Consider the following 27,562-nt stretch of genomic DNA (forward strand, 5'->3'; position numbering starts at 1 on the left):
CTAGTTTTGATAAATTTAAAAAGACTCAAAATATTTGATTTGGGAGATTTTTATTATCTCTCATCATTTTAATGAATCATTCATTTTAACCAAAGAGCTTAAAAATCAAAATTTGTAATAGGATTAAAAACATCATATTTTTTATTACCATTATTTGAAGGTGTTTTGAGAAACAAGTAAAAATGTTATATGGTAAATTTTTCAAAATACAAGTATATGCACATATCATTTGTCTTTGAATATATTGAGAGACTTCTGGCCTTTTGCTTAGATATAAAACATTAGAAGTATATTGAACTTGGAAATTTGAAGGAAAAACAAGAACTATTTCCTGTGCATCCAGTTCTAAGATGTTTAGAAAGGAGCAAATCCAGACATGAATTCGTGGGAAAGCAAACTCTATTCCTTATATGGAAAACTAACCAGTTGTTTCTTTGTAATACTATCCCATTTTGGATGTTTGACAGGCAGGCAGATTTTACAGTACAGGGTTTTTCTAGACTTTCCATGCTGTAGCTAGGGTACTAACTTCTGTACTATTTAGTAGAGACTAAAATTACCTAGAAAGAACAGGAAATAAAATGGGAAGGCTCTAGAATTTTTTTTTTCATTTTTTTACAGCTTTATTGAAATATACTAGACAATTGCTCATATTTACAGTGTACAATTCAGTGAGTTTTTTTCAATTATAGTTGGCATACAATAATATATTAGTTTCAGGCATAGGGATTAGAGCTCTAACTCACAGAGCGATCACCCCACTAAATCTAGGACCCCTCTTCCTCCTTATATATTTATTACAATATTATTGACTATTATTACTATATTATTGGCTACACTTTACATCTCCATGACTGTTTTGTCGCTATCTATTTGTACTTTTAATCCTTTTGCCCTTTTTCATGTAGTTTTAAGTAAGGCTCGATATGAGAGAACTTCAAAGTTAAAATGGAAGTAGCTTTAAATAGAGAAATGTGGCATCCTAAGCTTCTTGATTGTTTTTATCTCCTAAATACTTCTTAAAGATCTAAATTAAATTTGTCTTATTTTTTCTCCCTCTCTCCCTCTTCTCTCGTTCCCTGACACCCTTATTCCCCCATTTTAAATGCAGAGCAAGTGTGGCACTTCCTTGGCAAGTGATGGAAACATTTGAAGTTCTGCTGTCAAGATTCCAACCTCTAAGGAATTCCAGACTCCGTCTCCTCCTACATGCTAGAGACAGGAAGATCTATTAGAATTTGACAACTTTCTTTTGAAACTTTTTCCCCAAAAACTTTTTTAGATATGTACTATGTAAATAAACACTGGAATATTTGAATTAGTCTCCTCCAGATATTTATTGATATGAAAATAATATTTCATTTAATTTTATAGCAGAAATTTAGAAGCATTGAGTTTTGACCAGTTCGAATTTCTATGCCTGAAGGAGCCCAATGCTTTTATTAGCATTTCTTTCTATAGGTTAATGTAAAGATTATAAATTTAGTACATTAGTAAGACTTTTGTAGATGTTATGGTTTTCATGTTTATGACTTATTTTCTCTCTTCAAGTCCATTGGTGGTAGAGATTTCATTTAGCCAACCTCTGTCCTCTAATTAGTCCTGTGTAAATGTGTTTACATTTATTAAGGCTCTTTCCTATAATTTACTATCTTAGAGGTCCTAAACTCTTTGATTCTTTACTAGTCCCCTTAGTTTCGATCTTTATCTCTATGGCGATGACTCCCCAAAACTACGTAAGATGCCAGGTCTCTCTCCTGGAGTATGCCCATTGGACATCTCTTTAGATGCCTTAGACTCTTCTGGTCCAAAACTGACCTCATTATCTTCCTTTGTTCTTGAACAATGAAATTAACATTCTCCTAGTCCCCCACCCAAATCCTTGAGATCGTATTGAGCCTCTCTTCTCCTATCTTTAGTTGTGAAAGTCATCTAAATGTTCTTTGTCATCTCCATTCCTTTACAGCCACTCTATGCTGATTTTCCCTTTTATTTCATTCAGACTCTGTAACTGCCTCTTCTCTGTACCTCTCTGATCCAGGACCTCTGCCTCATCCCCATTGCTCTAGCACAGTTGCATACCCTCTTGCCTCCTAACCAAGTGGTTGCCCTGCCTCCAGCTCTTCTCCCTCCATACCACCGTCCACATTTCTAAACACTTATTTTCCTAAAGCACAGGTCTTGCCCTGTTATATTTTTCTCACAATGTCTTCAGTGGCACCTGAGAATAAAAATCAGACTGTGATTTCCTCAGGAGTCTCATTCTCCAGCCATGCCATGCTGCTTGCTCCTCTGCATGCACATCTTGTTCTTTCAGGCTCCCAGTTCTATGCTTGTCTTCTCTTGCCAATTCTATTCATATCTTTTTCTCTCCTTTCTATACCATCATCAACACATTTACATAATGTTTTGTGGTTTACAAAGCACCGTTATAATAGTTACCGTTCCTTGAGCATCTATTCTATAACGGGCACTATTTTAGATGTCCTATGTAAATGTTTTAGATACCTTATGTACATATACCCTATAAGATAGATATTGCCTGCTTATACTGAAGTTCTGGGAAGTTATATAACTTGCTCAAGATCACATAGTAAGTTTCAGAGCCAGAGTTAGAACTCATGACTATATGGCTGTAAATCCTTTGGCCTTTCCATTTCCTTATGCATGCTGCTTCTTACAGTCCCTTTTGATGTAGGCAAAGCTTAGAGCATGCCTGTTTTATAGATGAAACAGGAACAGAGAGTGTAATCAGCCCGAGTCAAATAGCAGTGTCTACTTGACATGCCTTAGGGAATGTGTGAACCTCTTTCAGGGACATCAAAGAATGTAAAGGGACAATTTACTTGTTTTAATTTTATTGATATATTGATTTTTTTTTAATTGTGAAAACATAGAAAATAGGGAACACCTATTATTGCAATAGTTGTAAACAACAAGATGAATTACCAAAGGATGGATAAGTGGGTTTGTGTCATGAGGCATATTTCCTGAGTTGGAAGAGAGAAACCAAGTCTGATGAGCCTCTTCATATCAGATCCAGCGGCGTATCAGTCAGTCATATCCTCAGTATCAAGACCCTAAAGGTATCCTGGTACACCCTGAAAGCTGTCAATGCTTTCTCTTCTCTATTCAGAATATGCAATACATAGGGCTCTTCCCCTCATTTTAAGTACCTGGTTGCAAAAGGTTGAATTATACAGAAAGTTTAGGGGGATCTGATTACATCAGTCCAGAATACATTCCCTTCTAATGGTTTTAATTAGCCAACTCTGTTTTTTGACATGCCTTCATATTAATGCTCTTTTAAGATGCATTCATTCAATAATTATTGACTATATATACACTAAGTTCTCAACTTATCAATAGGTTCTATAACTTTAAGTGAAATGATGCATAACAAAACCAATGTTACCATATCAACTCTTGTTGATATAAACAAGAGTTTCTGTGATATCAATGTTATAACAAAACAATGTTGAGCAAAATGACATTATTCAAGGGCCTGCTGTATGTGACAGGTACCATTCCAAGCCAGCTGTATGAAAAGTACCATTCCAAGTACCATACATCACTGCAAAACAAAAATCCCTTCCATTTTGTGTAGAGAAGATACATCATAAACATGATAGATAATTTCTATGGGATTTAGAAGAGAAAGAACAGAGTAAGGGGGATCAGCAATCCAGCTTGCGTTCAGGGGCAGGAGTATGAATTGATATTTTAAATTGAGTAGGTTAGGACAGGCCTCACTGAGAAAGTGAAAGCCAAGCAAAGGTTTAGGAGAGGCAGGAGTGGGCCCACTTGGGTCTAGGGAAGAGCACAAAGGCAGAAGAAACTCCAAGAACAAAAGCTGAAAGGCAGGAGTGTGGCCCACTTGTTAGAGGAACAATAAGGAGGCCCCCTGGCTGGAGAGGAAGGAGTAGGGGAAGAGGAATGATTGAGATCCCAGAGCTACAAAGCAGGGAGAGGATATAGGGCCTTATAGACCAGCATAAAAACTTGGCCTTTTACCATGATAAAAAGAACCATTGGAATGTCCTGAGCAGAAGCATAGCATAGCATAATATTACTATTGTTATTATTAATTGGCTTAAGTTTTCTTACATATTTACTTTATCGTTATATTGTCTTTTATGAATGAATGTTCTGTATTTTGCCTGTTTTTCTACTGAATCTTAGTATTTTTATTAATTTATATGATGTTTTTAGTTTTAGGTGCAAAAGTTGGATCCTGAATCCTGGAGTCAAGTTTAAAGATATTAGCACACATTGAAAAAAAAAAAAAATAGACATGGGCCCTGAAAATATTTATGTTTAGTTAACTGGGGGTATCGGGGTGATATATACTAATTTTCCTTGTTTCAGACAGGACTAGCTATAAGACAATCTTTATGTTACTACTTCCTGTTCTCTGTTAAAAGTTAAAAATTAAAGATAATTTTTTAAAGCTAATACTCTAAAACAGTCAAAATAGTACAGTTTTAACAGAAATCAGGAAAGAGTGTCCAACAGTGGGTCTTATCCAATTAAAGCAACCAAAACTGGATGGCTGATGTGCTTCCATTGTCCTTGACTAGAACTTGGCAGTTGGCAAGATCAGGGATTACCACCCCAAAGCAAGGCGTCTCCACATTTGGTGAATAGAACAGGAATACTAGGATTCAGACCAGAATCTCATGCTTCAGGAGTATTTTTATGCACAGGTAGACAAAAGCAGCTGAGCCCACAGTGTAATCAGCAAGTAGCCTTCCCTATTCCTGTCTAAACCAACAGCAACGTGGACAAGGACACAACCTGGGACTCTGTGTGTGCAGAGATGCCTGCAAGCTTCTAGTGAGTGGTGCAGACAGAAATGAAACAGAACTTGGACTGTTGACTTCAAGATTACCTGTTGTCCTTTCCACTGTGTTATGTTGCTTATTAAACTCATTCTTATCCCAAAAGCCCATCTCAAATGCTGCCTTTTCTGTGAAACCTTATCCAATCCTTCACGTTGAAATCAACCACTCTCTTCTGTGAGAAAGAATAGCAACTATTGATTTTTAGTACTGTTACAGTGTTTAGGTCATTCTGGCTTATATTAGAATTGTTCATAGCATCTCTACTACTGGATTATAAGCAGTGATTGTGTGGTAACAGTCTTGGTATTACCGTTTTACCCATTAACAATTCATGTTTGTTGTATTAGAATGATACAACATCTTGTGAGAAAGGTAGGTATTCTTTCCATTTTACTTATTATATTAAGTAAAATTTAGAGGTTAAGCGGATTTCTGGAAATCTCAGGCCTCCTGCACCTGAAGTTGAGAGCATTTTGAGGGATACTGCTCTACTCTGTTCCAAAAGTCCATGTAAGACCTTTGAAATATAAGAATCTATTCCTTTTAGGGATCTCAAAAGAGATTTAACATCTGTCTTAAATACTAGTGCTTTTAATTTATCTTATTTTAATTTGAATGTGTATGGGCCTGATCCCTGTACTCAGAGAACTCCTCATAAATATCAAGGTAAAAAAATAAGTATTAACCTTCTTTTTTTTCCAAGTCACATAATTCTTGCCTCCTAAAATTTTACACATTATTGAGATTTTTCTTGAAATCCTGTTAAAAATATTATCTTTTTTGCTATGGAGCCCCCAAATGAATATAGTAGACATCTACCTAAGGTAAAAAAAAAAAGATACTTTATTTTTATACATTTTATGTACCTAGAATATTTAATAATTTCTGAAACAATGATTGCTGTTACCCATCCCACCCCCAAGTGAATAAATGATATCCAGATAGTAAGATTCTCTGGAATGAATCTTATCTATTAGCATTTAAAACATTTTGAGAGTTCTTATACATTACAGTTCTAATGCTCCAGGAAATAAGTTTAACTTACATAAAAACAATAACTAATTGTGAAAATACTAAGTCTGATCATCACGTTTGCTGCTGCTTTTTTGTGGAATATGAGGCAAAAATAAACATGAATTACTTAAAAATAGAACTTGGCTCAGGGCTCAAAGGCCAAAAATATTTTTAAAATTTCTGTTGGTTTCATTTTCCTTTTTCATACGTTTGTGCAATATGAGCACCCATCATGTGTTTAATAATTCTCCTATATTTAAGAAATATATTCCATGAAAGCAGTGACAGCTGTAGTATTTAGATAATGCTTCAGAGATTTTTGTCTGGAAAAATGCATGTCACATAGAGCTGTTTTTGTAGTTTTAAAACAGATTTTGCATTGCAATCTCATCCATATTTAAGAATTTTTTAAATATAAAAAATATAGAAACTGAAGAAGATGAAATGAAACTCCATTGTTGAGCTCTAAAGGAATTTGTAGTTTTAGAGTACAATGCTTCCTATGTGATATTTTATCAATGCTATATAATGCTCACTCCCTATTGATTTTTTTAACTTTTTGAAATTATTTTTTATTTTAGTCTCATTCTCCCACCCCCTCCCCTTAGTCAACCATCAACTCATTCTCTGTATCTGTGGGTCTGTTTCTGTTTCATTTCATTTATTCGTTTGTTTTTTCAGATTCCACGCCTAAGTGAAGTCATACAGTATTTCTCTTTGTCTGTCTGACTTATTCAGTTAGCATAATACCCACAAGGTCCAGCTATACTGTCACAAATGGCAAGATTTCATTTTTTGTTGCTGAATAATATTCCATTGTACATATGTATCACATCCTTTTTATCCATTTCTCTATTGATGGAAATCTATCTTGCTTTTATATCTTGGCTATTACTAGTAATGCTGCAATGAACATAGGGGTTCATATATCTTTTCATAGTAGTGTTCTGGGTATTCAGATAAATACCCAAAAGTGAAGTTGCTGGACCAAATAGCAGTTCTGTTTTTAATTTTTTGAAGAATCTCTATATTGTTTTTCAGAGTGGCTGTGCTAATTTACAATCCCACCAACAGTGGATGAGAGTTTCCTTTTCTCATCCTCACCAGCACTTGGTATTTGTTGAGATTTATTGATGATAGCCATTCTGACAGGTATGAGGTGACGCTGTGGTTTTAATTTGTTTTTCCCTGATGTTTAGTGATGTTGAGCACCTTTTCATATGTCTTTTGGCCATCTGTATGTCCTTGTTGGAGAAATGTCTATTCAGGTCTTCTGCTCATTTTTTATTTTATAAAATACTCTAAAAATAAAAATACGTTCAGAGTTCAAAGGCCAAAATTCTTGTTTTAAAGTGGCTTCTTACATGGGCTTTGGTATAATTATTGATCATAACTTCCATGTTCTAACTTGACCTTCCAAATATGAAAGTAGAAGTAACATCTTTTGATTTTCAGGTTAGAAATATCACGAGAAGCACTGTGATAGAAGACCTGAATTATCTTAAGAGAGTCGTAGAACAAATTAGAAGAATATGTAGTGAGAAATGAGAAAAATGTAACCTATGTAGATCTAATATAAATAGTTCAGTTAATAAACTCTCATGAAAAGTAGTTTAAAAAGTCATCTGTTGTCTTAAAAGTCCACTACTGAGTCTACAGCCATGCCACCCTGAACAAGCCCGATCACATCTGATCTCGGAAGCTAAGCAGGGTCTGTCCTGGTTAGTGCTTGGATGGGAGACCACCTAGGAAGACCCGGTGCTGTAGGCGTAGAAAATACAGGATTGTAAGTTGGCAAGGTCCTTGCAATCTGTGAGGTCAACCGGGGTTGCCTCGCCTAAAAAAACAAATAAATAAAAATAAGTCCACTACTGTATTTCAGAGATTATTTTTCTTGCAAAAAAGTTAGTTTTTCCTTTTCTTCCCACAATATCAAATGTTGCTCCTCTGGTTTCTCTTTTTCTTGAGTTTAGGGTTGTTGTTTTTTTGTTTTTTGTTTTTTTAATTTATATTTAAAAATTTGGTTAAGTTGACCATATTAAATTTAATTTTAAGATAATAACTAGGACATGTAAAAACTGTAAAAACTAAATGTAATCTATGAAAATAAGAATCAAAGTCTTGTTAAAATTCTAAATTAAAGTACTTATAATAGAAGGGAGAACTGATCAAATGTTGTAGGAAACCAGGGAAGAAATGTTATTCTTTTCTTTTAATGTTAGGACATTTGTTTTTTCTTTTCAATTACAGTTGACATTCAATATTATTTTATATTAGTTTCTGGTGTACAGCATAGTGGTTAGACATTTGTATAATTTTACGAAGTCTGGTACAGTACCCACCTAGCACCATACATAGTTATTACTATATTATTAACTATATTCCCTAAGCTTTAATTTACATCCCCGTGACTATTTTGTAACTGCCAATTTGTACATATCAATCTTTTCAGCTTTTTCACCCAGCCCTGCCTTGTTCCCCTCTCATTTAGCAACTGTCAGTTTGTTCTTTGTATCTATGAATTTGTTTCTGTTTTGTCTGTTCATTTATTTTGTTCTTTAGATTCCACATATAAATGAAATCATATGGTATTTGTCTTCTCTGACTTACTTCACTTAGCATAATACCCTCTAGGTTCATCCATGTTTTTGCAAATGGCAATATTTCATTCTTTTTTATGGCCAAGTAATATTCTATTGTACATATGTGTACCACAACTTCTCTATCCAATCATCTCTTGATGTGCACTTAGGTTGCTTCCATATCTTGGCTATTGCAAATAACATTACAGTGAACATCGGAGTGCATGTATCTTTTCGAATTAGTGTTCTGGATTTTTTTGGATGAATACCCAGAAATGGAATTGTTCTTTTTATTTTTGATTTTAAAGAATAATTTAAAACTAACTTATTCATGAAGATTTTAGATGTTCTTAGTAGTCTCTCAAACCATAATTTTATTTTTACCAATACCCACTCTGGCCTCTATTCTTCTGCCCCTCAAAACAAGTACTATAAATGTAATTTATAATAGTACTAGTATTGTCTCTAGAATATATTTAACCACTTACAAATAGATTTTATGTAATTCAGAAAATGCTGAAGGCAGAATAGGTGTAGACTATAGGTTGTATTTCTGAATCTGAAGAAGGATTTAGAATATAGAACACTTTGTATTTTAAAGTGTCTTGCATGTAACATGAGGCAAGTAAACTCCAGAGAGGGGAATTGCCTAAAGCCGCAAGCTAGCCAGCTAGGTCTTCAGAATCCAAGCCTGTTGTTCTGTTTTTGCTTTTTTTTTTTTTTTTTGTCATATTCTTTTGTGTACTTTGTCATCTTTAAAGTAGAAAGATATTCATTTGCCTCTTTGTATGGTATGAATTTAAAAATAATTATGTTGTCGTGACTGTGGAAATAAAGATACGCATCATTTTGCCGTTCTTTGTTGTAAATTTTCCCAGCTAACACCTACTTAAAATGTTTATGGTTTAAATACAAAACAGATATGGGGATTTTTGTTTTTGTAGTAAGAACTCTTCGGTAGGCTCTCAAACCATAAGTTGATGTTTACCACAGACCAACTTCATAATATTTCTTGTAAATGTGACTGTGAATTAAAAATCACATGGAAAACCAGGAATACAATGTATAGCTTAACATTTTAAGTTGTAAAATAGTACTTGTGATTGACTTTACAGCACTTTCTTTTTTGGCAAAATCATGTTTAATTTTTGTATATGAATCCAACGATAAGCTTTTTGCTCATCTCTGGCATGTTTTCAGTCTGCGACTCTCAGTATCCCATGTTGGGAGCTGAAAAAAGATGGTTGGACAATGAAAGTGTGGATCAATATTAAGTTTTTCATAATGCGTTAATACTTTAAGCAAATCAGAGGAACATAAACCAACTATGCTGTTAAAAATATTGTCTTAATGTAGCATCTGTTTGGGTGGGTGTTTTCCCATGGTTTAGAACAAAAAGTGCAACAAATTAGGTTTGTCACTCCTTAGGGCTTTTTTTCCAGTGTGCATTGAATGAAAGATTTAAAACAGAGACAGTATTCCAGAGAAAACAGGTGGCTTGGGAGCTGGAATTAATGTTGGCCAAATACTCTGTGGCAAAGATTCATCCTCTCTAACCAATTGTCTGTCCCATGAAAGCTTTTTGCAGTTTATTACAAGGAAGATATTATGTGAGGAAGGTTAAGAGTTGGCCTCAGGGTTGGGCACTTGGAGTGACTATGACAAAGAATTATTTGCACTAAAAAAGTATCTGGTTTTAAAATGCAATTTTAAGTTAGATTAGTACTTATTTCTTGGAGAGAAGTACTTTTTTACAAGCAGATAGCCTTTGGCTTCTTACCCCCATTCCCTCCCCTGTGAAGGGTCATCTAAGTGGCAATTATACTTAACTGTTTTTGTGCACTCACTCATGTGTGTGGTTTAAGGTGGTGCCTCTTGGAGAAATGAGTCTTTATTTTCTCCACAAACAGAAATTTGGCAATTGCTTTATGTAGAACATAAACTATTGATGAGAAGATTAATGTAAAAATTTTGTTCTCAAGAAAATGACTCACAAAACGATCTTTCTGTAATTTGTGAAAATGGGAGCACAACTTCACATATAAAGAAATTAATATCGTCAGGTAGTAGACACTCCTTTTCCTCTTTACTGTTACAGAGAATGTGGTCATTAATGCTGAAGTTGTAACATCATAAGAAGGGGATGATGACTTTAATTTCTTCAGACAACTGGTAATAGATTATTTGGCAGTCTGATTTGCATTCTCTGGGTTTAATGTTGGAGTCATTTCAGATCATAAAGAGATTGTTTCCTATTCTCTAATCTTCTAAACCAATAAGTTCTATTTTTACATTTTGAAATGTAAATTGTTAGTGTTCAATATTTAAACAAATGAATATTATGACAAGAAATTGATAGTCAAAAGAATGTTAGCTGAATGACCTTGGCAAGAATTCACGTGAAAGACTCACATGAGATAATGATCATGAAGTTACCCTTTAAACTGAAGTGTCCCATTATTATGTGGGTAGTGGATTTGCTCCCCTTCCCAAATATTGGAGTATTAAGAAGAAAACAATCTCAGGTTTGCATTTGTCTCTTTCTCTGTTCCTAGCATAGGATATTGGGAGCCATAAACTAGGATCACTCTAAGAATGCACAAAAAGAGCCTACCGTCTAGCTCAAACAGTAATTAAGATAATTTCTTCCAGAAAGCCAAATACATGATTACATTACTGTGATAGGGAAAAATTGTTTTTTAAAATTTAGTATTTTATTAATCTATTTTTGCATAACAAATTGTCACAAATTTAGCAGATTAAAACAACACATATTATTTCACAGTTTCTATAGGTCAGGAATCCAGGCAGGGCTTAAATGGATCCTCTACTTCAGGGTCATCTAAGGCTTGACTAGGGAAGGATTTGCTTCCAAGCTCACATGATTGTTAAGGACATTCATTTTCTTGCTGGCTGTTGGCTGGAGGCCACTCTCTGTCCCTTACTTCCATGCAGGCTTCTCCAACATGGCAGCTTGCTTCATCAAAGTGCATGAGCCAAGAATGAAATAGCATCTACCAGCAAAACGGTGGTCACAATCTTTTGTAACCTAATCATGGAACTGACATCACGTCACTATGCTATGTCCTATTGGTTAGGAGCGAGTCACTATGTTCAGCCTATGCTCAAAGGAAGGGATTAAACATGGGAATGGATACCAGGAGGTGTGAATCATTGGGCATCACTTTACTGTCTGTCTACCACAGCTACTAACCATAACCATTAACATAGGTCAACTGAAGTTTGTGTGAAAAGGGAGATCAATACTGCCATATTCCAAGGGGAAATGGACCCTGGCAGAGGATTTATGAGGTTAGCAGAGTTGGATTTCCAGAAAAATGTTTGTTCTAGAAAATTGAAGTACATTATGGGGGAAGTTTTCTAGAAATAGTAATAGGAGTCTTCAGGTGAGGGACAGCCAATCAAGAAAAGGGATGTAGTCATAAGTCAACGATCAGTAGTTCTGTTCATCTAAAGTATTTTATGCTTGGGGATTTTTGCAGCTGTCTGGTGAGTCATGAAAACCATAAAAGATACAGAAGAATGAGAGTTAAAGGGGAAGTAGAACAAGCTAACACATTTAACTGCTTAAAAAAAAAAAAAAAAACTCAGAGATTTTAACATGCAACTGTCAAGGGACGTAACAGTGGAACCGCAGTAAATCTGGGTTTCTCACACCTGAGTCCAGGTTTCCAGAAGAACTTCAGAACTCTGAACAGCTGTCGGGGATGGCAGTGCCAGGGCTGTCTGCGTGGGTGCACAGGTGACTGAAGAGGGATTTGTAGCATATGCTATGAGGGATAATCAGAACAAACGGGTTTCAGAAGCCATGAGATAGTATGGCATGGTTGTTAAAAACTTTGGTTCTGAAGTCAAACAGACAGATTTGCTTTCTAGTGCCATTACTTAGTTATGTGTGTTGGGCAAGCTATGTAATTTTTTTGAGCTTCAGTCTCCTTTATTTCTAAAGTAGCTTATTAGTGGTATCTACCTCATGGCTTTGTTTTGAGAATTAAGTGTGATAATGTATATACCATTTAGTGGCACACAGTAAATGTACACTAAATATTAACTATTACTATTATATGACTAGATTACACAGAGAGAAAGAGATGAGACAGGATGGTTCAAGCTTTGGGCCACGGATTCTAGGAGAATGCTGGTACCATTTATTCCTTCACAAAAAGTAAACGTGGGGATGAGGGTGGCAAATCATTTAGGTGGGAAATGAGGAGGTCAATTTCAGGCTTGTTAAATTTGAGGTGGCAGCATGTAACGATATCTAGCAATTCTTTATGTGCTCAGGTGGGAGTTTAAGTCTGGAGGTGATGATTGGAGATACCGTGTTCTTGTGACCACTCGATCATAGTTGATCCATCCAAGGTGAGCACCTGATCCCTTCCCCTGACTGTACCCCCAGTCAAAATTGATTTATTGAAGACCTAAGCTTAAACCGAGCCAATCAATATCCTTAGAGATTTGGAATTGAGACCAAGACATTACAGCCCAGTCTTCCTGCTCTCTGTAACAAAAGAGGTAAAAATTCAGTCTGCACAAAGGAGAATGAAACAGACATACAGAAAAAGAAAACAAAATAGGTAAAAAGTCCACACGTTTTGAGTCCCTGATCTCAGATGTCCTTAAATCTCAGCTTTATTCTTTCTTTAAATCTTTAAATTAAATATCTTCTCAATTTTTATGCTGGTTCAAGTTATGTTTCTATTTCTTGAAACTCCCAACTAACATCAAGAAGTCACATATAGGTGATAATTGCCAGTGTTTGGAGTGAATAAATCCCCTAAGGAAACAGGAAGGACCCATCAAAAGAACAGGAAAGGCGCAGTGCAAGGAATGAGAGCAAAACTAGCCGAGTATTTTGAGTGCCATGGAAGCCAGGGCAGGAACGGAGGGGTTGATGGGCAGCCATGTCAAATGCTATTCAGAGTTATCAAAGAGAATGAGATTGAAGGAAAGCCCACTGAACTTAGTTTTCATTTTAAAGTTTTTAATTAAAATTTTATTTTTGGGGAGTTACCATTGATAACTTTAAAGATATGTACCATTCTCAACAGACTACCTGTATTAAAATCTCTTGAAACTTTTTTAAAGCTTGGAAAATAGCATTCCCTCCTTTATATGTCTTCTCAGTATACATATTGAGTATGCCTGTATCTAACTTAGAACTGTTGGGTAAATAGATTGACTTCATTAAATCTACATTGGTTATGATTCAAAATAGTCTGACGTTTTAACGGCAAGGTTGCTGAGTCGGGCTGAGTCACTTAGTCTTGAGCTTAGGGACCAGCTCAGAAACGTCTGAGAATGACATCATTGTGACCACCGTTAAAGGCAGGAGTAGAGGGGTATTTCAAGCTGCTTCAGGAAAGCTAGAATGGACGCCTTCGTTGAAGGGAGTGTGACAAAAGGACAAAGCTGATCAAAGGCAGACTTCTCTGAGAATCAAGGAAGATTCAGAACAGGTGAATTGAGTACACTGAGCCTTTGGCAACTGAGTAACAAAGAAGCAAATTGTTCAGCTTTTTAAACACCGAGACTTCAGAATGAATCCCCTTACAAGGGTAAGGCTGAGGGACAGAGAGATGGTCAGCATAAGCATATTAAGAAACACAGGAAACCTCTTACTTGTCCCTCTTTTATCCCTCATACTCATCTCCCTTTCTGGCTACTATGTGGTTCCATGTATCTGTGTCTTATAAAGAATGCATTGATTGGTTTTGAAATGTGTGTGTGTGTGTATGTGTGTTTTAGGATAAATAATGGGTTTCTTTGCTTGATCAAAATTACATTTCTCCGGGCCTAAATCGGTGCGACTTTTTTACTAGCCAAAAGAAGCACGCAGGTTTTCTAGAAGCACTGATAGTCTAGATGGAAAAAAAAAAAATCAACAATATCCACAAATAGTACCAGGACACCTCAAGTCCCACTGAGTCTCAGCTGAGGTCAGAAGGGAGAAAATGCCATTCTAGATTTCTCTGTAACATATCTGGGATCTATTTGGACAGAAGACAGAGTCATACAACTTTAAGTGCTTACAGAAAACACAAGTTTCAATTGGTACTACATTTCTGCTACTGACCTGTACTGCCCTCAAGACAAAAGGTATCATTGCCATGATCCTCAGCTTCTTTTTCTGTTGCTTTTGGACCCTAAGCCCAAAGAAATCTTCCAAACTCTTCTGCCTGTCAGCTGTCCCCAACCTTTTTTGGTGCCAGAGACTGGTGCACCTATGAGATTCTAATGCCTGATGATCTGAGGTGGAGCTGAGGCGGTGATGCTAGTGCTGGGGAGTGGCTGCAAACACACATGAAGCGTCACTGGCCCACCGCTCATCTCCTGCTGTGCTGCCCAGTTCCTAACAGGCCACAGACTGGTATTGGTCTAGATTCCTGCCAAGGAAATAATGGGTACATATTTACCCTCCACCAAGCAAATGAAAAACTGACAATATTCTGGGATCAGCCCTCCTGACACCAGCTTGGTTTTTGTTTAAATATGGCCAATGCTTATTGACACTCCATGGTAAGGGGCTGAGGGTGAACTTGTCTCCTAAAAGCCTAGACAACAACCAGATTTAGAATTGTTTGAAAAAGTAATGAAACATTAAAATTTTTAACATCTAACGGGTAGATGTAGCCACTCAGATGATAATTCAAAATATTAGCAGTACAGAAAAGTGCTTCTTGAAAAGTTAAGTGAGGGGAAGCTGATACGAAGTAAGTATCTGCTATGGCTAAAACTAGGTAAAGAGTATATATGCATGTAAATAGAACACAAAAAAATATTTAAAAACTAAGGAAGGTAATTTAGAGTAGTGGGCATCTGGATGATTTTGTTAAAATTCTTGTTGATCTTATAATGTTATGAGTTTAATACATTTAAAGTAACCAAAATCGATGTATTTATGTGGAGGGATGGTTTTTTGGTTGAACTACAGTAAAAACATCTTAACCTAAACCATGCACATAATCACTGAATCAAAGAGTGGCCCGAGTCCAGATTCTTGTGAGCCAAGCAGTTATATGGGGTGATAAGTGGTAAGGGCTCACATCCCAGGACGAGAGCCAAGAGAGCACAGAAAGGGTAATAGGATCACTTAAGTGAGCTTTCTTTCTCCATGGAGGAGGGATAATAGCTATACTCTATATCTAGGCTGTTCAGAAGTTAAATGAGTTAACTCTGGGTTCATGGCTAGTTAGAAGGAGAAAAAATGCATGTCATTTTCTTCTGGGAAACAGTTCATGAAGACAAACAATAAGGATGGTCTAGTGATGATAAATTGTGCATAGAAAATTGACCAGAAGAAAATGAAATTTTTCCTTGGGAGGAGATGGGTTTAACTTACTGGAGATATATGTGTTCTGCAAAAGCAATTAGATTTGACTCCTTGAAAGACGGCCAGCTCAGCTAGAAAGCAGAAAGTTTCACTTCCCTCGACTTAATGATGTGGATGAAAATATGGACACTCTGTGCCTATTTCCAATGAGCATTTGTTTTGCATATTTAATTTTAAGAAAGCACAGAAGTTACTTCTGAAAATCACAAAGGCTCTAATTTAGTAGATTTAGATGTCTTTAGCAGTTTGTAACGTACGTTGAAATTTTTAGACCTAAATTAATCTAGTGGTGAAAGCACAATCTTTGGAGTCATATAAACTTGGACTTTTTGCTATCTGCATGATCTTGAGAAATTTGCTTAAACTCTCTGAGTTTGTTTCCTCATCAACAAAATGGGTATAAGAATATTCTCTTAGAGACCAGTGTGTTATATTAAATGAAATCTACTCAAGCTAATTTAAGAAGAACGGTGAAATATTTGTAAGACTAGAGGGTGTCATGAACCCCCTGAGGACAGGAAGTGTGGCAGACCTCATAAGCAAATGAATCCAGGAACTGAAATACAGTTGAGCACCAATGTGACTTCTGATTCAGTCAGTCTCTCTTAAGGCGAAATGGTCTTTATTCGCATCATTCTTCACTCTCTCCAAAGACTTGCAAATGGATCCAACATGGCTTCTCCATTTGGACATTTATTTGTTTTGGTCTTTGACAGAGACAACCTGGTTTATCTATATCTGACTGCAAATTCCTGTAAATTTGAGTTTGATTGGCACAGTTTACCTGGCGTCAGGTGTTCACCTCTGGTCTAGTCAACAGTGACCTAGTGGGTCAGGCTCTTGTCATGTGAAGGTCAGCCCCTTCCTGGGATATGAAAAGGATGTGAGAGTATAGAGAAAATTACAGTCATCTCTATAACTGAACCTTGATTTGCTAGGTAATGGATGTGAAATATCTAGAAAAGTGCCTGACATGTAGCTCAATAAATGGAGTCTGTGAAATAACACGGCTGATTGGCAAGGGCCATGAAATCTGATCCAGTTCATCTTTGAAATGATATTTTGCTGCACCTGTCATCAGAGGAAGCTCACAAAAACATTAGTCATGTGATATCTATGAAGAATTTCTTTCTTGACCAAAGTGGCCACAATGAGAAGGAGCTGCCTCAGCAGCTGATGTGAGTTGTGGTCAAGTTCCCTTAATCTGGCGAATGCTCATATCCCACCTCCCATCTTTGTGGTCTCATCTGTGCTTCTCACATATGTTTACTGACTATGAGTAAATAAGTAGATGACTATTTGACAAGCTACCTAGCATAATGACTAAATTATTTGAATATTTTTCTTGAGTTTATGTAAAAGACATGTGGCTACTGACAAACTTTTTTATTAAACTGCTTTCTCCTCCTGCATTGATTTTGATGGGATTATAGAATATCAGAGTCAAGACATGGGGTCAAATGAAAACTCCTTTTTGGACATTGAAATAGTAATTACTCTTTTCAAGCACCTTTTCTCTGGCTATGAGGAAGTACCCCGCAAGCAGAAAGAAGCAGTCATTCCCCCAAACAGCCAAGCTCAGCCGAAACGCAGCTACTTCCCAAGACATGCTGTTTCATTCCTGCTTAAATCAGGTTGTCTATTTTTAAATTTTAAATATCCCCTTTAATTAAAGAAACATTATGAAGTAGATATGAGTACACTTTTTCTTCTGCACCTGCAGCAGTCGTGGTGTCTAGAGGTGCTGTTATCTATAAAAGAAAAAGTGTCCCAATACACCTTTACTTGCTGGACTATCAGGTTTTAAAACCAAACACACACACACACACACACACACACACACACACATATACACACATTCATATATATTATATATGTGTATATATATAACGTTTTACATATACATACATATATATATACATACATACATATATATATATGTATGTATGTATATGTGCAAAAAGTTAACTTCTCACTGAAAGATTTTTTTAATGATTTCATACTCGGGGGAGACATTACCTAATATGTTTTCTTCTTTTTTTACTTGCAGCTTTCCAGACTTTACTCTTCAGGTCTAAGGTCTACTTTAGTCTAAGGTCAATATTTATTTTAGAAGCAAGGGTACCAATGCAGTAGCCAATGTCTCATAGTAAACCATCATGCATGAGTTATGAGGAGAAACATACATCTTGTACATGTCAGTGGATTGGCTAAAACAACCTCTGAAGTTCAATCTTCAACCTGATTCAGGTTAAGATCAGGAACGTTTATTTGTCCTTCATGGATCCAGCCACTCTGGCGCAGACTTCCTGAAAGTGCCTCAGACGGCCTTGATAAGATGGACATAGAGGGCCCGCCATTGCTGGAGAGTAAAGATAATATGCTTCCATGGTGGCTACATCATGTCTCACTGATATGTTCATGATTGCATAGACATGTGGAGGACGTCAGAGGTATCTCAATTGTTAAATGGCTCGAGTTAGATAGACATAGAGTGAAGGTACCAGACCTTGATCCTGATGCTGGAGGAGGCTGCCCTGGGCCTAGCATAAGTGACCCACTATCTTTGAACTCAAATTTCTTTGAGCCTGACCTGTGTATCCTGCTGCCTTTTATACATCTCTAGCTAGAAAATCCACAAGCATCAGCATATCCAAAAGTTAAACTCATGGTTTTCCCTTCCAAAGCCACACCTCTTCCATTGGTGAATGGGTTCCAGCCTTTGTCCACTTGCATAAGCCAGAAATCCAGGAGCAAATCTTAGCAATTCTTCCATTTGCCTTCATATCCAGTTTCACTCAGTCATGTCGATTCTGCCTCTTAGTAAATCTTTGACTTTGTGGTTTGCACTATTCTTGAGCTACTTTTAAAGTCCATTACTTATAGAATATTTATCTCCCAATTTAAGTGATGGTTAGTTTCCTAAAAGTGGGCCATTGTTAAACAATACAAATGGATTTTCCATAAGAACAGCAGAGCTCAAGGTATAAATTCAAGTAGTTAAAATTTAACAGACATATTGTAGTAATGTGAATAACAAAAGTAGTTTATAGAAAAACAAGTGTTTTTCATGTTTTTTTCATTAAAAAAAATTAATGACAGTGCCCAAACAAGCCACTGATTCAGTTCTCCACAAATGTTAATGTGCTTATAAATCACCTGGAGATCTTGTTAAAATGCAGATTCTGATTAAGCTGGTATGGGATAGGGTCTGAGATTCTGTATTTAACAAGCTCCTGCGTAATGCTGCTGCTGGTTAGTAGCAAGACCTTAGCCTTGCAACTCTCAGTAATGTTCATTTGCATTTCAAGGAATTCTTGTCCCCAAATTCTTTCTTTCTTAGTGGAGGAAGTTTCAAACTTGGCTCTTAAACATTGGCAACATTATTCTGTTGCTTTCCCTTTGGTGAAGCATCATCCTCCTAGAGAGATGACCCATTCACGTTTTTTCATTTTAGGTGATAAAATAAAATATAAAAATAGAGGTATTTTTATATCAGAGGTAAAAGCATCAATTGGTATGAATCTCAATGGCATTAAATGACATCTTATAGACATGTAAACTCTTTAAAGAATAAAACATAAGAAACAAAACAACACTCTGGGAATATATACGCTTATGGAGTCTGAACCTAAAAACACCTTAACAGTAACTGAGAAATGACTTTGCAATATCCTTAGCCACTCTCAGCATGAGAACTTTTGTGGCCAGCAAAGGATGCCAAAAATGTTGTCAGGCAAGATAAACTATGTTATCCTGGAAATAAAACAGAAATCTCTTCCCTAAAACAATGGCGAAGCTTTTCATCACTTTATTCTGAAAATGTAAGATATTTTGAGTTGTAAAATTTATTTTCCTGAGATAATTTTTTTTTATATACAAATAAGATCATGTTATATATACATCTTCAACTTGCTCTATTTCCATTGAGAAATAGTCTTGGGCATCCTCATGTACTGGTATATATAGTTTTTAGCATATTCTTTTTCATACCTATGTATTTATCTCCCAATTTGTACCTATGTATCAAAAAGAACATACTATTACAGTTGTATTATTCTGGTATTGTATTTAAAATCCTTTTGGCCTGAGGCTAAGGGTTCATATTTATTAACTGACAATAATTAGTTACATGACTTTAGATTCTATTGTGTTGCTAACACTTCCTGAATGCTTTCTCTGTACCAGATACTGTACCAATTGATTTACAAACATAATTTTATTACATCCCGAGGCAAAATTTAATGTGGGGTGTTGTAAGGTAATATGCAGAAGTGAGTCACTGTGCCTACCTAGCTCCAAAACCCATCCTGCCTTCACACTCAGCTTGATGGTTCCATACTGGTACTAGCATTTTCAGTGACAAAAACAAAACTTTATTTCTAATGTACTATGATTCTATAAAGAACTTAATACCACTTATTGCTGACAGAGGTGAAGAGAAAGATAAAACCACTTAGACTGAAGAGAAAGAAGAGTTTAAAAAATCATTTGAATAGATCAAAGAGTGGAGTATCATATTTGTAATGGTTTGGATCAGCATCATAACCAACTTGACAATTGTGAAAAGAATTCCAATGGGCATTCGAGTTTGAGTACAAAAACTGCTCGAGTGGGAGAGAAAGATTTAATAAACAAAATTATGTTATTCAACTTATGGTCTTTAGACATGCACGAGATAGGAATCTCTAAATGGTAATGACAAGTTATTTGAGAGAAAGCCAGGAACTTCTACAGACACTACCATACTTACTGTATTGGGGATTTGCAAGGGCATATATCTCTTGTGAATGTCAAATGTCTGCTGTACCACATCTTTTGAACTGGTCTTCTCTCTGCCCCCTCTGCCACTAACCTAGTTCGAGCTTTTGTGATTTCTCATCTGAGTTATTGCCGTAGATTCCTATTTGGTCTCACTGCCTCCACTCATGAGGCTCACCCTCTCCCCAATCCATTTTCCACAATGATGACAGAATCATCTTTGTAAAATGCAGATCTGACTCTGTCATTGCTCCACAAATCTTCAGTAATGCTGTATCAAGTACAGGGTAAAACCTCAGCTTACAGGTTCCCCAAAGCCTGGCCTCTCTTCTCTCTTCACTCCTCTATCCTAAGCCTTGACTCTATGCTCCAGAAATACCATAATTACATTCAGTTTCCCAAATATACTAGGCTGTTTCATCTCTTGTGGGCCATTGCAGATGCTACCTTCATGAATGCAGGGACTATCTGTCTCACTTCTCAGAACCTAACACAGCACTTATGATAGGTGTTGAATGAATGTCTCTTTATTTCTTCTCGTACCACCTTTATGTTACTACTGTACTGAGCATATCTCTCGGGTGGTGTGTTTTTTTCATCGTATGGTGGTTATTTATGTCCTCATCTTCTCCACTACATAGAGAAGGGGTTAAAATTTGAAACTGAAGACAGTTTCTTATTCATCTTTCTGAGATAAGTATTTACCATGGGGCCAGACAGGGGTCAGTAATATTTTTTACATAAATTTTAGTATATGACTTTTTCCTTCTAGTTATTTATTTTCAGATAAATTTCTTGAGGTGGGATCCCTCAGTCAAAGGTATAAACATATTTTTGGTTCTCAATACATATTACCAGATTGCTCTTAGGGTTTCATCAATTAAGTGTTTCATTACTTTAGAATGTCAGCGGTACCATATGAATTCATTCAATTTTACAACTGCACTCATATCGCTTGTATTGTTTTAATATTTATTATTATCTTTTTAAATAATCCAGTATGATTATGTGTGTGGCAAATGGTGTGATGGATTGTTTTTAGATATACTTCTTTAGTTTTTCTAAAATGCTTACTTCAAAAAGAGGAAGGAAGAATCTGGAAGTGTGCAGAGAGGCAGGAACCTCCAGGGTCTGCTGGGATTGGGTCTGGTACATTCTCTTCACTTTCCTCCACTGCCTTCGTATTGACTTATTCTAACTGTTAACAGTCCAACCCTACACATGCATCGAACAGGTACTTTTCCAAAAGGAGTTGAAGGTTTGTTATATATGAAGTTAATCTACAGAGTAAGTTATGCTTTATTAGGATGAGTAATTGAGGCAAAAACTCTTCTCAACTTTCCGGATCTCATCAAGGAGCTTTCCAATGTTTTCTCTTGTTCTTGAACTGTTTCTGACTTGATAAACTTTTAGGTTGCTTGACCAATGTTTATTTAGTAATAGTTAAGTCCTCTGGGTCTATTTTCCTCATTGTCATCTACTTTCTGAGCCATTTGGGGTAGGAAATATGTCTGTGTGACTTCATCACACACACATGCTGAAAACATACGTTGTGAGTAATGGGTTGAGATTTGAGTCTTTATGAACAGAATCTGTGGTGGATCGTCTTGCTGTTTATTTGTATATGAATCCTGTGATCGTAATAAAGTCTATAGGAGGTGGGTGGAAAGAGAAACAGAGAAGGGGAAAAGGAAGTTCATGTAGCAGCTATTCCAGTTCTCATCATACTTTCTATTTGGATAGCACATCACATTTGGCTGCAGCTGAAAAGCAAAATCCTATATTTAATGAGCCAATAAAATGCCTGGAGCACCAGTGGGCTTGGGGAGGCTTGACTTTCCACTAAGCTAAAAGCCGATAATTGAGCCTGTGTGCCAGCTGAGACCTGGAGTTTCTTCTGAAAGAGCTGTGGCTTTAACATTTTTTTTTAATTCCCCTCTCATGTGCAGCCAGCTTCTGATGAGACTTCAATTCTCCCGAGAGTTAACCGCTATCACCTAAATTATTTTGATTAACCCTTAACTCTGAGAGTCTCAATTTACTGACAAACCACATTAACACAATACTCCTGCGTAAAGGCCTGCGGGTTAGAGGTGGGGGGTGGGGAGTGATAAACCGGGTCTAATGCCAGGGGAATGAGGATGAGCCTTTTTTTTAAAGCTTAAAATAGAATTGCAATTGTTTCTGCTTCAGAAACATATGGAGAGGAAAAGGTTAACCCAAAAGACCATTTTATATAATTTTAAACTAATCTCCCCCTTCGAATAACGTTTAGCTGTGAGTTTGCTTAGCGGGGATATTTTTAAATATACGTCGAAGGGAGCCCACTTCTCCATCACATCTTTAAACAATTTTCTTGAAATATCTGGCCCCCCACTCCCGGTCCTCACTGCTCACTCCCTGAGAGCTGATTCTGCTGAGAGTTTTATATGAACACTTTCTTGAGCTTTGGAGACTGGCAATGGAGAGTTGTTCTGGGCATTTAAGAAACTTAAGCAACAACAAAACAACACATTACAAGCATACCTTGTTTTATTGCACTTTGCTTTATTGCGCTTCACAGATGTTGCATTTTTTTACAAATGAAATGCAAGATCCTGCACCAGCAAAAAGAATACAACTCACTTTATTGCAGCGGTCTGGAACGGAACCTGCAGTATCTCCGAGGTTTGGGTGTCTTGTTTTAGTCCATTCAGGCTGCTATAACAGAATACCACAGACTGCGTGGCTAATAAACAACAGAGATCTATTTCCGAGTTCTGGAGTCTGGGAAGTCAAAGATCAAGGCACCAGAAGATTCAGTGTCTGATGAGAGCCCTATTCCTGGTTCATAGATAACTGTCTTCTCACTGTCCTCACATTTGAGGTCTCTTTTATAGGGCACTAATCCAGTTCTTAAGGACTTCACTCTCATGACTGAATCAGCTCCGAAAGCCCCTACCTCCTGATATCATTGTATTGGGCAGAAAGAATTAACATAGGAATTTGTGGTGGGGGGAGGTGGGGGGGGTGGAGGTGGAGGGGGGACATAAACGTCCATTCTCTAGCAATTGTGATAGACTAATTCAACACCTGTGGACCTAGAAGGCTAGTAATCTGATGGGTTTTTTTAGCTGAATCCAAAACCTTGATCCCACTGTGTGAGATATGATAAAAGAAATCAATTGTATTCCTGAAGACCCCTGATGTTTTAGCAGCATTTTCAAGGTGTATAAAATGAAATTTAAGGAAACATTTTATAACGATGCACGTGTCAAGTTTAATATATAGCTATGATTACACATCTCAAATTTTACAGACAATAGGTAAATTTAAGTGAAGATGGGTCATTACGATTTATGTAAGTGTGTTATAGGCCAGAGCAGCTATGCCAGCCTCTTGCCATTTCATTTGCACAGAGGTTTTATGCCACATTATTCTTCTTTCATTTTAAAATGTCTTTAGAGCAGTTAATACAGTTACATAGGATAAAAGGGTTTGTTTAGCACATTTTAATCAGGAATTCCCCTCTGGCCTACATTTGCAAATTACATATACACACAATCTGGCCAATTGGAAAACCAACTGGAAGATTTGTTTTCTAGAGCCAGCGTTTGGCTTTTCTCCTCCCCTTGCCCCTTGTAACCACTATCTTCTGCATCAATCTCATTTCATTTGAAAGTTATAATTGAGACTTCAGAAGAAGGCAGAAGAAATGAGAAAAAAAATTGCAAATCAAGGAGGCAAATAATGAAGAAGTGATGAGTGGCGCCTGGAAAATCCTTCTCAGTTCCCTTAACTGTCCAGAGATAGAGAGGTTTCTAGGCTCCTGTGGAGTCACTCATGTGTTCTCACTTATACCTTATCCCCTATGATTAAGGAGTTTCCTCCTTAAACTAGACTCTTTTTCAAGAAGGCACATACAGAAAAACTTTTGTGTTTGGGGAAACAAAAATTTCATTTGTATCCATTGAAACTAAAATCGAGATCCATCATCACTGAATAAAACTGGAATCAGTAAGAGTTGATATAATGTAATTAATAGGTCATGTATTATAAAAGAATTTATTAAAGTAAGTTCCTCCCAGAGACTCACTTTAAAATTGAGAACAGATGTTCTTGGCTAAACTTAAAGTTTTGAAATCAAACCATATGCTTTAACCTTTCCACTTATCTCAATTGTTCTCAAACATTAGTGTGCTTAAATTAGAATCAGATGAAGGGTGTGTTAAAACAGATTATTTAACCTTCCCCCTAGAGTCCTGGTTCAGTAAATCTGGGAAGGGGCCTGAGAATTTGACTTTCTAAGAGTTCCCAGGTGTAACAGGCAGAATTCTAAAGACATCCACTAGGAATCCTGTCCCTTGGTTATTCATTCAAACACTAGTCTAGGAACTGCTGTGAAGGGACTTTGCAGATGGAATTCAGGTTACTAATCAATTGACTGTAAAATAGGAGATGACTCTGGATTATCTAGGTGGGCCCAATGCAATCATATGAGCCATTAAAAGTGGAAAGAGACGTCAGAGAGGTGAAGCTTGGGAAACACTCTGCCTTTGCTTGCTTTGAAGATGGAGGTAGGGGGCTGCAATCCAAGGATGTCGTTGGCTTCTAGAAACTGAGAACAGCCCTAAACAGCTGAAGGAAACAGGGACCTTGGTCCCACATGGAACTGAATTCTGACAACAACCTGAATGAGCTTGAAAGTGGATTCATTTCCAGAGCTTCTAGAAAGAAGCTCTGATGACATCTTCGTTTTGGCCTTTGAGACTCTCTGAGCAGAGAATCAGCTGGTCCAAGCTGTGCCCAGACATCCGACCTACAGAAACTGTAAGATAATGAATTTGTGTCATTTCAGCCATTGAATTGGTGGTAATTTGTTATAGCAGCAAAAGAAAATGAATACCCATGTTTTTACTGATGCTGCTGGTCCCAGAAACACAATTTGAGAATCACTGGTTTATCTTCTAAGTCTTCTATTACCAATTTACAGACTTCTGAAAAAGTTCAATCATTTACTTAGTTTTCCTTACTTCAGAAAATGGAAACTAAGGCAAGTTTACTACTTTATTATTTAAAATAAAATAACATGTAAAATATTTAAAAGAGTGTTTATCTCTTGCTATAATAATAACTTCTATTAATAGATAGTATTTATTAAAATACTCTATGCCTGGCACTGTGCTAATTTACTGTGATTTTGCCTGATTTACCTTCAGATTAACTCTGAGGTAGATGCTATCATTGGTTTCATTTTACAGATATGTAAACTGAGACTCAGAGGAATGTTGCCCAGAATCAGTAAAACATGGAGGTAAAATGTGAACCTAGGCAGTATGACTCTAGAACCTAAACTCTTATTTGCTATTGACTTACATGTTATTTCACATCTGATTATGCATTTGTGTCATTTATATATAATTTTACAATTACATTTTTACATAAAGAGGTCCAAAAGGATATTCGCTAATTATACCAACAGTAGTTATCTCTGGTAGGTTTTGGGTGACATTTAACCTTTTTACTTATTCTTTTCTATATTGCTTAACTTTCTACAGTAAACATGTATTCTCTTTTATATTCAAGAAAAAATAATAAAGTTTTCATTTGGGGGAAAGAGTACCTTTTGATGCTCATCTCAGTATAACTCCATTTTTCTTTAATTTTCTGTCTTGTCACCTCCCAGCTTCTTATATGATTGTAGGGCATTGTCTCCTTTCAAGTAATGATTTTACTGATAAGTCAAGTGTATCCTGAGATGAATAATCTTAGATGTTATAATAAGTAGCTCCTGATGAAAGAGTGTTGGAGACTCAGGAGACAGCGCTAATACCACATGGAATATGTTAGATCTCATTTTGAACAAGAACTTTAGCAGGTTGAAAATTGCCCAGTAATTAGATGGGTGACCATCTTTTGCTTCAATTTCTCTGCTCCTCAAAATAATGCTGACCTATTTTAGATGGTCCTTTTATGGTTTCCTCTTATCAACAGCTTTGATTTGAATGTTGTTGGTATGGCAAATTTTTAAAAAGCAGAACTCCAGAGAAAATTTCTTCTTAATTTTAGTTACTATTTTTGAGTAGGTACAAAAGCAAATACAGTTTTACTTAGCAACCTAAGGCAAGTTACTTTTTAGTCAGTATATAGCAGAGGCTTGTTTTCATGAGTTTATCATCAGAAATTCTGCATTATTCAAACAAAGCACTTCCAGTATAATTAGTGTTGGCCTAATTATAACATTCTCACATTTGCATATAATTTTTATATATTAACTTCTTACAATTCATCGCATTTATTTTATAGTAGACCAGTGATGCATTTGTGGCCTGTTATTGACAAAGACATAAATGGGGCTTCTGTCTCCTGAAGATTTAGGTGAATTTGGATCAAACCCTTGATATCCCACTTTTTACACATATAGAATTCTCAATTTCTGTGACTTCCCACACTTATTTTCTAATGATCACACCTACTTATCAATCCTAGTATATTCATATCATTATAATCCAGCCTACACCACCCAATGTTAAGACTTTCCCCATTTCATTTTATTTTATATGAAAAAAATCCAATCAGTTATTTGTGGATTTAGTGCCATTATGGAAGACTTGAAGGGTTTTAGGGAGCAAACACATCACACACTCATTTATTAGTTTCCTTGACTTACTTGTCAGGCTCTACCATCTTCTAATGTCTGAGCCTCTGGCAAAAAAAAAAATACTTCTCAAGATTAGCAGACCTCTGAAAAATAGTCTAGTGCCTTTAGTTTGACTCTTTCTTTTATGGGGAATGTTCTTTTTAGGTTATTCTGTCTACCTCTGATACCTGAAATTATGAAAAATACACATTTTCCTATTTTACTATATTGATATTTGGAAATGTAATGTTACTGACACTCATACCACAAATTAGTGGCAGGGGTGATATCCTTATTCAAAAAAGACATTTATTAGGCACCCTCCAACTACCCAATATTGTGCTAAGTACTAGGAATAGAAAGGCATAATGAGAGAAATATTTTTAAA

The 27,562-nt window shown here is 36.3% G+C and overlaps 1 protein-coding gene and 1 pseudogene across 3 annotated transcripts in view; both read left to right on the forward strand.

Annotated features, from left to right (window-relative positions):
* Positions 1-1,321, forward strand: part of PPA2 (pyrophosphatase (inorganic) 2) — a 76,805-nt gene extending 75,484 nt beyond the window's left edge. For all 3 annotated transcript variants that reach the window (XM_011361490.2, XM_011361493.2, XM_023531374.1), the window contains one exon: positions 1,112-1,321. In XM_011361490.2, the coding sequence (XP_011359792.1) occupies positions 1,112-1,140 (29 nt within the window). In that variant the 3' untranslated portion in view covers positions 1,141-1,321. The remainder of the gene's footprint in view (positions 1-1,111) is intronic.
* Positions 1,322-7,509: 6,188 nt separating this feature from the next.
* Positions 7,510-7,628, forward strand: LOC111740744 (annotated as a pseudogene).
* The last annotated feature ends 19,934 nt before the right edge of the window (positions 7,629-27,562 follow it).

This window comes from Pteropus vampyrus, unplaced genomic scaffold (assembly GCF_000151845.1).
Source record: "Pteropus vampyrus isolate Shadow unplaced genomic scaffold, Pvam_2.0 Scaffold67, whole genome shotgun sequence".
NCBI lineage: Eukaryota > Metazoa > Chordata > Mammalia > Chiroptera > Pteropodidae > Pteropus > Pteropus vampyrus.